This window comes from Fukomys damarensis, unplaced genomic scaffold, assembly GCF_012274545.1.
Source record: "Fukomys damarensis isolate Sample0158 unplaced genomic scaffold, DMR_v1.0_HiC HiC_scaffold_21, whole genome shotgun sequence".
Lineage (NCBI taxonomy): Eukaryota > Metazoa > Chordata > Mammalia > Rodentia > Bathyergidae > Fukomys > Fukomys damarensis.
The window spans coordinates 35,333,919-35,347,290 of NW_022900933.1; the positions used below are offsets into that span (position 1 = coordinate 35,333,919).

Sequence of the window (13,372 nt, forward strand, 5' to 3'; positions counted from 1 at the left end):
TCCCTCTCCCTTTCCCTTTCCCCCCCCCTCTGTCTCTCTTATGTTTCTTTGAATTGAACTCAAGACCTTGTGCTTGCTAGGCAGGCATAGTGCCACTGAGCTAAATCCCCAGTCCAGTATTCCATTTTCTTTGAAGCATTTGTAAATATTTTTAATTTCAGTATCCATGGGTCTGGTGTTAGTTTAAAGAAATGCAATTGAATTGTGTGTTGTTGGTCTTTCATCCTGTGACACTGATGTAGTTAACTATCAATTTGTAAACTCAGATACGGAGATCTTGCTATGGCAGGTAAGGTCTTAGCTCTGATCCTCTTTTTCCTCTTCCATCTTTTCAGAATGATGTGTTTTTAGATAAATTGATAGTCCACACTGACATTATTTCAGCCAAGTAGATACTGGTTATTTCAGTAGACTGTGACATCTTTTCCATAGTTTTACAAAACTCCTTTTTATTTCTAGAATTAAAAATTGTTGCCAGGCGTGGTGGCATGCCTCTGTAATCCCAACACTCTGGGAAGCTGAGGCAGAAGAATCGCAAGTTTGAGCTCAGCCAGTACAGCTTGGTGACCTCACAAGACTCTGTTTTAAAAGAGCTGGGGATGTAGCTCAGTGTGAAGACCTGGGTTCAATCCCCAGCACTGTCCCTATCCAAGTCTCACTAATTTATTATTATTTGGAAGTTTTCTGTGTATTTTTTACTATTTAGTTATCCCACCAGATCCAGTAGCTTTCATTTAATTTCACTTCTTTCTTTTTCCCTCCTTATTACTCCCTCCCTCTCTCCCTTTCTCTCTCTCTCCCTTCCCCTAGGCCTTTCCTCCTTGTTCTGCCTCATGTCGGGGTGTCCCTGGGTGCTGCACAGCTCATCACCTATGCTTCTCCTTGCTGTGATCCTGGACTTCTCTTGACCACTCTGCTGCGTCTCCATTCCTGGTCACCAGGGCTTCATCTTGCTTTGTATTAGTACATCCTCAGAAACTTCCTTAAAAAGCAGTGCTTTTAAAAATTTGTGTATGTTTGAAAATATATGTTTGGTCTCCCTTTACACTGGATAGTTTTGCTAGGTATAGAAGCCCAAGATGGAAGTTACCTTCCTTCAAAAAATTTTAAGGTGCCAAACCAGGCACTGTCTTCTAGCATGTGAAATTGTTGAGGGCAAGTATAATGCATTCTGATTGCCTTTTTGCTCTGAAACTTTTAGGAGCATCTCTTTATCCTTGATGCTGTATTTCATGGTGATGTGCCTTGGTGCGGCTTCTTGTCATTTGTTGTTCTAGGAACTCAACTCTTTGTCAGATCATGAATATTCACTTGGTGCCAGGCTCTGTTCTAAACTCGAGATATTCAGTGAATGAAAGACAAGTTTTTCACATTCTGGAATTTATAATCTGGTGGTGGCTAAAAGATAAGATACATAAATACAATCAGTTCAGACAGTGATAAGTACAAAGAGTAAGATAGAAATGCAGCTGAAGGTCTTCTGGATGGCAGGTATTCTGTTAGGGTGTCCAGGGAAGGCCTCTCGGAGGAGATGAGGTTGGAGCTGATGTCTGGAGGGGAGGTGGAGGTGGAGATCACCTGGCGGGAGGACAGATCTGGACAGAGGCAAATGAAGGTGAGAAGCCTGAGCTCGGTGTGTCAGTGAACCAGGGAGAAGAGGGTAGGAGGCGGTCAGCCCTGGAGTGGAAGAGGTAGACTGACAGCGTGGCAGAAGCTGAATCAGCTGGGGCTCAGAGGGGGAAAGGCCCTTGGAGGGTGACCCAGGGCCGATGGACTCTGTCTGCTCTGTGCTTTCTGCAGCCCCCAGCTGCCCTGGGCCGCAGGAGCTTGAGGGTCATGGCAGGGTGACCACTGCAGGCTCTCACATGTGGCATGGACTTGGGGCCGCACACCTGAGTGCTGAGCTCTTCACTTTGGGGAGTATTGTGTTTTCCCTCCTCATTTCTCTGCTCTATGTTTCTGGAGCTCTTAGCTATTATTCGTTGGACTTCTCTCCATTTTTTCTCCTTGATCTTTTGAGTGATTTTTTTCATTTTATCCTTTAACATTTTTAGAGATATTTTAAAAAGATTTTGGGCTGTTAAGCCATGCTGAGTCAGGAAAGGCCAGGGTCCAAATGAGCCTCTTGTTTTCAACCCTTCACCTCTCTGCCCAGCTGTCAGAGGACGCTGGGGTCCAGAGTGCTCTGGGGGGACCCTAGCTCTTCTGTCCTTAACATACTGGACCCTCACCATGCTGGGCTCCATGTTACTTTGGGTAGATAAAGGACAGGTGGACTGTTCACCTGTAAATCCCTTTTAGTTTTCCTAATAAGGAAATGGGTAATGTTCAAGAGAGGTATGGAGTCAGGAGAAAGAGTCACTCTTCAAAAACCCCCAGTTTCCAAGAGCTACCAGTGTGCCTGGCGACAGCTAGCTTGTGCTGGTGCATGGTGCCAGGGATTTCTGAGTGATCATGGAAAAAGCAAAAAATACCAGAGACCCAAATGACAAAAACACACCTTCAGATGTCAGTGTCTCATGTTGTAGAATCAAACATAAGTAATGCCAAGCTCAATATTTTTTCTTCTCTTCATGTTTTAATTTCTCTCTCATATATATATTTATTTTTCTAGTACTTAGGAGGGATAATAAGAGCATGGCACCAACTGGTTTTAACAAGGCAGGGCGGCCTGGCACAAGTGCAGGCCAAGGGGATAGTGCCCGGAGGAGGTGTTTCCCTGAGAGGTTGCTGCTGTCCTGCTGCAGGGCTCTCCCTCCTCTCCATGTGGACGTGTGAGTCAGGCTGAGCAGATCCAGAGAGTGAACATGGTGCCTTGGAGGATGTTGGGAGTTGGGAGTCAGAAGAGCTGGGATGGATTTCTTGGTTTCCAGTCAATCTCTCCAGTGGCTTGTGAATTATTGCTTTATCTCTTTAGTCTTAGCACCAAGCACAGCACCTGGCATTTGGTTGGTTTGGGGAAAATACTTGTTGAGTGAATGAACAACTGGTTGGAAGGTGAGGAAAACAGGAAATGAAATTAATCTGCTGAGCATTTATATGAAGAGAGAAAAAAATACAACCCAGTTATCCAAGTTATTGGCCTTGCAGAATCAGTTGGGTAAGAGCAGGAGGCCTGAGTGGATGGCACTTCCAGGGCGAGGCCCATCTGAGGGGAATGACCTGACCTGGGCCCCGCACTAGCCTCAGCTGGCACCCGTAGCCTTGCCCTCCAATCCTGGTGCCTGCGTTTGCTTGGACCTTGAAAAATTAGGGTGCTTTTAAATGAGGTAGTCAGCAGGGAGGATGGTGAAGCAACTGTTCAATGAGGAAAAGGAAAACCAATCATTTAGTCTGGAGAGGAGGACACAGGTGATCATGGGAAGCATGGTAGAGAAGGTCAGTGTCTTCAAATCATTTGAAAACCTGTCATGTGAAAAGGAATGGGACTTTTCTGAGTCACTAGACAAGGCAGAGCTAGGCCCAGTGAGGTGGAAGGCAAAGGGAGATGGCCCAACACAGAGACGTGCTGGATAGCAATTTAAGTCCAGATGGAGCCAGTGGACCCAGGAGGAAGCTGTCAACACCTCAGCTCTGGATGCTTCCGAGGGAGACTGCTGGCTGTGGCAGCTTGCAGAGAGAGAGAGAGAGAGAGAGAGAGACAGACAGAGACAGACAGACAGACATACCGGGTGATCCCAGGATACAGTAGATGGCCCAACACAGAGACGTGCTGGATAGCAATTTAAGTCCAGATGGAGCCAGTGGACCCAGTGGACCCAGGAGGAAGCTGTCAACACCTCAGCTCTGGATGCTTCCTAGGGAGACTGCTGGCTGTGGCAGCTTGCAGAGAGAGAGAGAGAGACAGACAGACAGAGACAGACAGACAGACATACCGGGTGATCCCAGGATACACTGAAGGTTTCAGTTGAAAACATGGGTTATAATAAAAGACACATCGCAGTTAGTCTTCCTCATAAATCCTCCCTTTCACCCCTCTGCTATCGTTCTTGCCTTCTGCAGCAGTTCTGGAAGTGTTCTTCTGGGTCTTAGGCAGTTTGATCAGAAACTACTGTGAATGTGGCTGCCAAGTGGCTGTGGCTTTGACCACACCTGTTTTACAACTACTAATGGGCCTTCTCATTCAGTAATTCCCTTGGGTGCAAGCTGTGGTGGTACACATTGATGTCACCTCACTGCTACTACAGCCAACAGAAATTGAGAGACCTTTGGGTGCACCCCACCTTTCTCTTCCAGCCCATGGTCCAGGGACGCAGGTGGGAATCCAGAAACATCTGTCTGAAGCTGGGCGGCACATCCTGCACTACACAGTTTCAGAGCTCTCTCTCCCTCTCCCGTGGCCCTCCACTAGCCCCTATGAAGGCCTAGAGTGGACAAGGGGAGGCAGCATACACAGGCTCTCATCCCAGCACACACAGGCCATGTGAGAAGTGGCAAGAGCTGCTCCCAGTTGAATTTCACAAATTTCTCTTCAGCTGTTTTCGTTTCTGGACGTCTAAAATTGGGATTTCCAGATACAATACTGGGTGCTGCTTTAGTTTGGTTTTGCTGCTATAACACAATGGGTTACTTGTAAAGGAAAATTATTTCTCACTGCTCTAGAGGCTAGGAGCCCAACATCCGGGGCCCAGCAGGTGTGGGGGGGGCGGCAGCTCTATGCTTCCAAGATGGCGCCCTCTTGCTCCAGCCTCATGTTGCAAAAGCGTGGACGTGGCGACCCCAAGCGGCAGGAAGGCAACCAGGCTCCTGAGAACATTGAATCCGCATTCATGACGGTGAAACACTCAGGGCTTAATGACCTCCCCAAAGGCCCCACCTGTGAACCTCACCCCTGTGGGGACTAAGCTTCAACATGAGTTTCGAAGGGACACAAACATTCTAACCCCACCAGAAGTCTGGTTATATTTAAATTTCAGGTAAGCAAAAAACTGCTTAGCAGGAATTTTTCCTTAGCATAAGTATGCCCCCGGTATTGCCAAAGACATGTTTACACTCAAACCATTGTACTTTATACATCTGAAATTCAAATTCAGCCGGGCGTCCTGTATTTCTACTTGTTAAACCCCACCTGAGACACACCGGTTACTAATTTTCAAATACCAGGAGGCCAGGCCCAGGAAGGCGCCCTGCCAGACAGCTGCACTGCAGCAGTCTGATTATCTTCCCGGACAGCTGATCTGGGAGTGATTGAGGTGCACAACAGAAAGCCAGAGACAAGTGGCCTTCACCTGCTTCCGGGAAAGGCCGGAGTCATAGCCCCTCTCCTTCACCCTCCGCAGTAGAGAAAGAAACCACGGTAACAGCCCCTGCTAGGGCCGGGCTGAGCCAGGGGGAAGCAGCCAAGCTCTTCCTTGGAGCAGGGCAGCCCCTTTCCCGTGCGCCAGGTTGTGGCCCCCTGGCTGGAAGTGCAGTGAGGCAGTTCTAAAGGTGTCCCTTCATTGGACTGTTTGGGCGTCGGATACCTCTCCTGGAATTCTCCGGTGTCTTCTGTGTACAGCAGAGAAGAGATGGGAGGGCCAATCTCGTGTTTGGCTGTGCTGTGTTCTGGACACAAACAGGCCTCCTGGCTTGTTTGAGCCCCTGAGTTCTGGGTGAGCAGGGAGCCCTGCTTTGCTGGGAGCATTTACACTTTCCAGGACTAGAAGCTCCTTGTTTGCTGGTCTCAGATTCCCGTAGCTTCCAGAGAGACTGTTCCCGTTTTACAGATGAGGCCAGATTTTCAAATACCAGGAGGCTGGTGCTTGGGTCTCAGGCCACTCGGAAGTTGGGCATCCTATTGTCGGCATTGGGGACACCGCGCACCCTGCAGCCCTCCGCGGGATGGCCCAGAACTCCCAAATCTAGCCCAAGCCTCTTACTCCAGGGAACAGGTGGGTGAGACTGGGGGAATTAATCACAGGTGTCACGGCCCAGCGGGGTGCAGTTCTGCCCGCTGCAGTCACCTGACATCGCCGGATGTGGACCCTGAGACAGAGGAGGCCTTGGGGTCAATGGCTGCAGGCAAAAGTGGGCTGGTAAGTGCTGACGTTGACGGGACCTGATTTGCAGAACTTGCCAATTTCTGTGGTGTAAGTCTTCCCAGTATTTCTTTTTTTCCTTTTTTTAATTTAGAGAATATTAGTTTCTGTAATCAAACCCACGTAGATAAGACCTTACATATTTAATACAGTGCATTGCCCCTGTACAAATGGAAAAAAAAATTAACATTTCTAGACCAATATGGCTATTAATTTCTGTACAGTGCCAACTCAACACAGTAAACGGATAACTTTTTCCAAAGTTGACAGCACAGTTTCCAAAAATTCAAATTTATATATATGTATATATATATATGTATATATATATATATATATATATATATGTGTGTGTGTATGTATATATATATTTGTATTTACATGGAAAGACCAATAATAGCACCTTCCAGTATTGATATGCACTTGATGGCAGCAAAAGTGGAGCTGGAAAAAGGCACCCAGGATCAGCTTTCACAAGCGGTGTGCCACTCCAGTGCACCACTGCCTGTAGGAGAACGTCAGCTCAGCTGCAGGCATGAGAAAGGCCAATCCATAGCTCAGTGGTTCCATCACCTGCCTCACAAGCACAAGGACCTGAGTTCAATCCCTGGTACCAGAAAAAAGGCCCATGTTGGCACATGCTGGAGCTGTTAGTGGCCCTTCAGCACCATCCCCATGGGGGTGCTGTGGATGCACCTCTATCCCCCTTATCCATCTGTTGTTAGATGTAGGCTTCCCCCTTCCCGGTAAAACAGCTCTGCTCCACCAAGGTGGCTCTTGGAGAGCACCTCTAGCCAGTGCCCACACTCCCAGCAGCCGGGGGAAGAGTCCCCAGTTCTGCAGGGCACGTGGGCTGTGCATTACCACATCTGAGTCACCAGCCTGCCAGTAGCAGGGCTGTGATCCAGTCCAGGTCCGCCTCAGCAAGTCGTCTCACTCCAAGTCACTCCCATAGGACAGATCCACCATGTCTGCTGTGGAGATCCCCAGGGTTAAGGTGGCAGAAGGCCACGTGTGTCTAGATTGGAACCAGTGGGATTCTTGGATTTACCTCTGGGAATTGGGGGTACATGTGTTCCTCCCTGTCTTTCCCTGTTCTCTGTTCTGCTCTGCTCCCCAACACCAAGCCTTCCTCATGTCCCCTGGGGATGAGGTTGGGTGGCACCCTCTTCCTCTCAATTCCCAATCCCCAGACATGTAGCCCTGCTTACTCTCTCTTCATTGGCAGGAGACTCTTTGCTTCTGTCTGGCCCTTCTCTTGTAGTTCCTGGCCCCTCTTGGTGCTTGGTAAACATTGGGTGATGGAAGGATGAATGGACCAGTGGCTGAGTGAGTGTAGTAAGGGTCTGGTTCCTAGGTCTCCAACTTCATTGTCTTAGGTGCTGTTACTTCCTGTGCGAAACTTCATGTTTCCACCTGGGACTGGCGAATCACTGGCGCTGGGCCCAAGCCCTCCATGTCTCTACTCACAGAAGAGCTAACCTTGCTGTGGTACCACTCAGAGATTGAGTGGGTGTGGAGCCAGTGTTCTGGCATAATCAGTGCATTTGATAAGGATTTTTCTTGGGTGGTTGACTTCTTGGAAGAGTTCTGCTTGTTACATTCTCTTATGGGGAAATGGGAGTCTTAGAAATTAAGAAAACAGTGCAAAGTAACTGCAAGGTTAAAGAATTCCGGCGAATGGTAAGTATAGAGTGATATTTGCATTACACACATGGGTAAGCACCACAAGCAAGCAGCATTTTTGGAAGACCTAGATCAAGTCATCCCCCTCCTCCATAGTTCCAGATGCTTCACTTCCTACATGGGTGTGTGGGATCTTGGGGGTACCCTTGCTTCTGCGACCAGGGTCCTGGCCATTTCTGTGATGTATAGAACACAGCCTCTGCTCTGCAATTATTCTTTTGATGAAGCAACCCTCATTTCTAGGGTTCCTTCCCAGGTCCTGCAATCACTGACCCTAGTCGATAGTATACCCGAAGAAACAAGCCAAGAGCTGCCCTAGACGTCCCTTAGTGTGCACACGCATATGCATGCACACATGTGGTCAGAAGTTCAAGTCCAGCCAGGGCAACTTAGTGGCTTAGCGAGACTCTATCTCAAAAATAAAAAATAAAAAGGGCTGGGATATAATTCAGTGCAAAGGCCCTGTGTTCAATCCCCAGTACAAAATACAAAGACAAAGCAATGGTATGTATTGCTTTTTCAGCAAACTCACAGAAATATTAGGATGTACATTTTCCTAGAGCGTGATGAATAACATGATTGTTTTTTTGAGGGAGATGGGAAAATGGATTTCAAAGTCATTTTTAAAGAAGAATTGTATCTCTTCAAAAGGGATTTTGTCTTTGACAAAGAACTCAGATTTGCAGAGTTGGGAGCTCAGAGTTTAGATACCCAGTACTGTAAAATAGGATGGATGACGTGGTACTCATTATTTCAAAATCTGGCCAAACAGACGTCAACAAAATTTAATTCATTCAAATAACATACTGTGTGTGAGCTTCCAGATCTAATGGATGAAATTTATACCTCTTGAATCTTCATAATGAAAATTCAGGGACAAAAGATTAAAAAAAATTAGTCGTATTACTTATGTATGAAATGAATACAAAGATTCAAATACATAAGACGTTTTCATGCTGTTTGTACAGAGATTGTTTTGTGTGTCGTGGGGAAGGCTGGTGTACAGAATCCTGGTGTCTTCCCTGAGATCTGCTCAGTTTGGGCCTCTCAGAGAGGCGTCCCCTCACATGCAGCGCCGATGTACGGAGCTCAGAGGCATAGCATGCACGCCCCTCTCTTAGCCCCGTAATTAGGCAATTTTTATGTACGAGGCGGTTGGTGACACACACACCCGCGTCACTCTGACCTTTCTCCCGTTTACCTGCAGCGAGTGGTATTTTGGGAAGTGACTTTTCTCTGTGAGTGACAGAGTCACCCTGCTCACCCGCTCCCTGGTGCCCCGGGCGCCCTCAGGAGCAGGAACCCTGGGCCCCGTCACAGTGCCCCCACTGCAGTCCCCAGCTCAGAAATGCCAGGGCATCTCTCCGATGGCCTCTATGGCACTGGGGTTTTGTTTTCAATAGCTGATGGCGTGTAACTCCTAGAGCCGGGCTGGGCATCACAGAACTACGTTTCCTCTCCAGAAGGGGTGTGGGTGGAAGGGGAGTCCCCAGGCATGGGTCTGGAGGGCCCAGAGGCCTAGAAATGCTTTGTCCCTGGCCCCATCACCTCTTGTACTGAGTAGGATTTTGCAAACTTTGTTAGTAGAAAATGCTTCGTGGTGTTGGCTGTATGTAAGGTGTGGTTTTTAGTTAATGATCAGACTTTTTAAGACAAATATCCCACACCGTTTGTGCTATAGTAAATACTTATAAGGTGACTGCCACAGTAAGCAGTTACTGCTCTTCCTGTGCCCAATTCAAATCCTGGGGTCTCAGGCACCCCCAGCCGGCCTGGCACTCTGAAAATTAGAAGGGAAGATGAGCATAGTGAGGAGATGGTGACCAGTTTGGCTGGACCTCCATGTCATGGGCAGGAGGCAGGGCCTGCTCAGTGACCCCCCCTGAGTGGAGGGCAGGTGGCACAGGTCACTAGGCTCCAGCACAAGTACCTGTCCAGCGTAACTGGTGCGCACGCCAGCTGCTAGCTGGCAGGTCAGAACTCTGCCCTGGGCAGGTGAGGAAGCCGCAGGCCGAGGCCCATCCGCAAGGCCATACAGCCTGGAGCACTGACGTTGTGGGTAGATTTCGTGCTTGGAAATGGCTCCAAATTCTTTGGGGCCAAATCTAACAACACAGTGGATAGTCACACTGAGGAAAATAGCACTTGGGATCAAAAACAATGTAATTGCTATAAAAACCCACTATATGGCTTGAAATGGACTCTGGCGGTAATTCTGAAAATAATCCAAATAAGGCCAAAGCAGCGACAGCCCCCAGGAAACACGCATGTGGCTTCTCAGTGGCTGTTGGGAACACTTGCAGGGAGGGGGAGGGGTGCGTGGCGTTGATGGTCCCTGGGTGGCCACACTCACTGACCTGTGGTTCTCCTTTCCAGGCCAGGGACCAAAGGCCGCACCCAGCCCTGCCGTGCCCTTGGCACCCGTGACCTGAGGACCTCTTCTGTCTCTGCAGTAGGCCGAGCCTGTCTGTTCTAACGGGGCAGTCTCAGCCTTCTCTGCCAGGTTGACCTGTTGGCCTCCTTCGAGACTCAGCTTGACCTTCCCCAGTGAGAGCTCCTCTTCTCTCTGCCCTTGTGGCATGTGTGTGACTCTCTGCTAGGTAGACTCTCGGCAGGGTCATGATTTGTTTGCGTTTCACCTGTCCCCAGTCATGTCCCTGTGTTGTGAGATCTTCAAGGCAGCTTTGCCTTGTACAGTGTTTCCAATGCTCTCCACAGAGGAGATGTGAAATCATTGTGTGCTTGTGAATGGCTGATCCAACTGGGGTGTCCTTCAGTGTCCTTGCTGACACATGTCCCTCCAAACTCAGGGCCATGCAAAACTAGAAAGCCGCTAGAGGAATTCATTCTGCGATCACCGCCTGGTTGGGGAACAGCACACGACACACGGTTTGCCTACCCTGGTAACTGTGCATATCTTGGGCTTGTGCTCCACCGGTGTGTGGCTGGCACTGTAGGTGGTGCCTCAGGTCTGTAGAACAGGTTCGCTTAAAGAAATCCACGTCTAGGTCTGTGTTATAACAATCCTGCTACAAATACTCCTGTTTAAGTGTGATACATAACAAGTCGTGTTTGAAAGTCAGTGACCAAAAGGATAATGCCGCAGAATAAAAAGGAACTAACAGTGGAAAATTAGAGAGTGGCTCAGAACAGCCTCTAGTCTCAATTAGCTGCATTTCCTTGTCTTCCATCGCCTGGTCTTGGAGAGTGATTCAAGGAGAAGCCTGGGCCTGCAGCCCGTCGCAGTGCTGCTTCTGGTGTCCTCAGTTACACAGTAATGATAATCACCGAGGGAGGAGAAGGCTCAAGAGACACCTGCTTCCAGCTCTTGAGCCTGGTAATCCTGGGGGAGGAGGGTTGCGGAGAGGGACCCTTGACCTGGAATGATTGTTGGAGAAGGAGATGAAGGAGGGGCTTTCTCCCACTGAATTGTGGAGGCTGAGGCTGGGAAGGCCACCGCAGAGGGACGTTTGAGACACAGCAGAAACCCATTCTTCACATTAGTCTGCTTGCCACCTAAAATGCCTGGTTTTAATACCTAGGGCTGGGAATCTGGGGCTCAAGATGGAGCACATTCTCATCCATAACTGGACTTCCAGGCTTCCGTCGAATGTGGCCATGGGCAGAGTCCTCCTGAGTTCTCTTTGGATGCCTTTAGCTTTTCTGAAATAATAAAGGCAGAGGAAAATTCTTCATGCTCCTCAAGATCTAGATTCTTTTTTCCACTCTTTGGACATGTTTTGGCTAATGGGATGTCAGCAAAGTGACTTAATATCACCCTGAAGGCTGTGTAGTGATTGTATCTTGGGGTTTGCTTGGTCTTTCTCCTTTTGGAGATACTGCAGCTGCCACTGTGTGAACCAGCCAGGGATGGCCTGCCAGGAGATGAGCACCCCACGCCCAGGTACCCCTGGCACCCAGCCTGTTGTGAGGCCCCCAATTAGCATTGCCAGCCTGAGCGGTCACACAGGTCAGTGGAAGAGCCCGCGGCTAGGGTCAGCCCCCATTTCCAACTACTGAGTAAGAAGCTACATACTTTACTGCTGAGTTTGAAAAAAATTTATTACTTATTCTACATTGACAACTTATAACCGTGCACTTAAAGGTCACAAAGTGATGTTACAATTTATGAGTACAGTATGGAATAATGAAGCTAGTTAGCCCATCCGTCACTTCAAAACTTAATGCTTTTTATAGTAAGAACACTTGATATTTACTCTTAGCAGTTTTGAGGTGTACAATACCCTGTGATCAGCCATCTTCGCCACACTGGACTATAGATCTCACAAAAAATAAACAAGCCTGGTGTTCCTGTGTAACTAAGATGTTGTACCCTTTGACCATTGTGTCCCTCCTTCTGCCGCCCCAGCCCAACCTCAGTAACTACCCTTTTACCCCCTGCTTCCGTGAGTACCGCTGTAAGTGAAGACAAGGAACATTCGTCTTTCATGCCTGGCTTATTTCACTTAGTGTGATATTCTCCATCCATGTTGTTGCAAGGGAAATTTCCATGTTGTTTTACATTTAAGTGTTTTAAAAATCACATTTATTTTAAAACTGATATATAGAAACAGAAATCATGGTACTGACGGGGAGCCATGTGATATTTCAATACATGTACATGTTGTATAATGTTTAGATGAGGTTAAACACATCTGTCATCTCAGACATCCATCACTTCTCTGTGGTGAGTATTACTCATTCCTTTTTATGACTGAATAGTATTCCATTTCCTTTATCTGTCCATCTACAGACTGTCATAGGTTGATTCTAGAGCTTGGCTATTGTGAATAATTTCACAACAAATATGGGAATGCAAGCATCTCTTCAACAAATGGATTTCAAATCTTTTGGGTCAAAACCCAGGAATGAGATTGCTGGATGCTATGTTAAGTCCGTTTTTAGCATTTACATTCCCACCAGCAGCATTCTCTTTTTCCCACATCTGCACCAACACTTTTTAATCACAGCTGCTCTGACGGGCACGATACCTCACTGTGGTATCAGTTTACATCTCTCTAATGATGCTGATGGTGAGTATTTTCTCATACATCTGTGGGCCACTCTTATGTTTTCTTCTGGGAAATGTCTACGCAGGACCCTTCCATTTCTTTAATTGGGCCTGTTGCCTACTGAGTTGTCCAAGTGCAGTATATATTTTGGATATTAATCCCTGATCAGTTGTATGGCCTGGCGTGCAAATATTTTCTCCCAATCTGAAGGTTGTCTCCACAGACTGACATCTGTTTTCTGTGCAGGAGGTTTTCAGTTTGATGTAATACAATTTGTCTATCATTGCTTTTTTTGCCTGAACTTTGGGGATCAAATCCAAAAAACTCATTGCCTAGACCTATGTCATATAGTTTTCCCTGATAGCTTCTTCTAGTAGATTTACAATTTCTGGCTTAGTGTTTAAGTTTTTATTCAGAGTTGATTTGTCATGTGGCTGAGATAAGGGTCCAAGTTCCCTCTTCTATATGTGAATATCAAGTTTTCCCAACAGATTTTTGAAGAGATTATCATTTTTCCCATTGAATATCACCAATCCCTTTGTCAAAAGTGAATTGATGCATGTGAGTTCATTTCTGGGCTCTCTGTTTGGATCCTTTAGTTGATAGATTTTTTTTCCACTATTATACTTCTTAAATTACTATAGCTTTGTAATATAGTTT

General features: G+C 47.4%; 1 protein-coding gene across 5 annotated transcripts in view; it reads left to right on the forward strand.

Annotated features, from left to right (window-relative positions):
• Positions 1-11,314, forward strand: part of Vrk1 (VRK serine/threonine kinase 1) — a 97,841-nt gene extending 86,527 nt beyond the window's left edge. For 3 of the 5 annotated variants that reach the window (XM_033766774.1, XM_033766777.1, XM_033766778.1), the window contains exon 13: positions 10,077-11,312. In XM_033766774.1, coding sequence (XP_033622665.1) covers positions 10,077-10,132 — 56 coding nt within the window. In that variant the 3' untranslated portion in view covers positions 10,133-11,312. Of the gene's footprint in view, positions 1-10,076 lie in introns of all 5 variants that reach the window. The other 2 variants (XM_033766776.1, XM_033766775.1) reach the window with 2 other exon arrangements.
• The last annotated feature ends 2,058 nt before the right edge of the window (positions 11,315-13,372 follow it).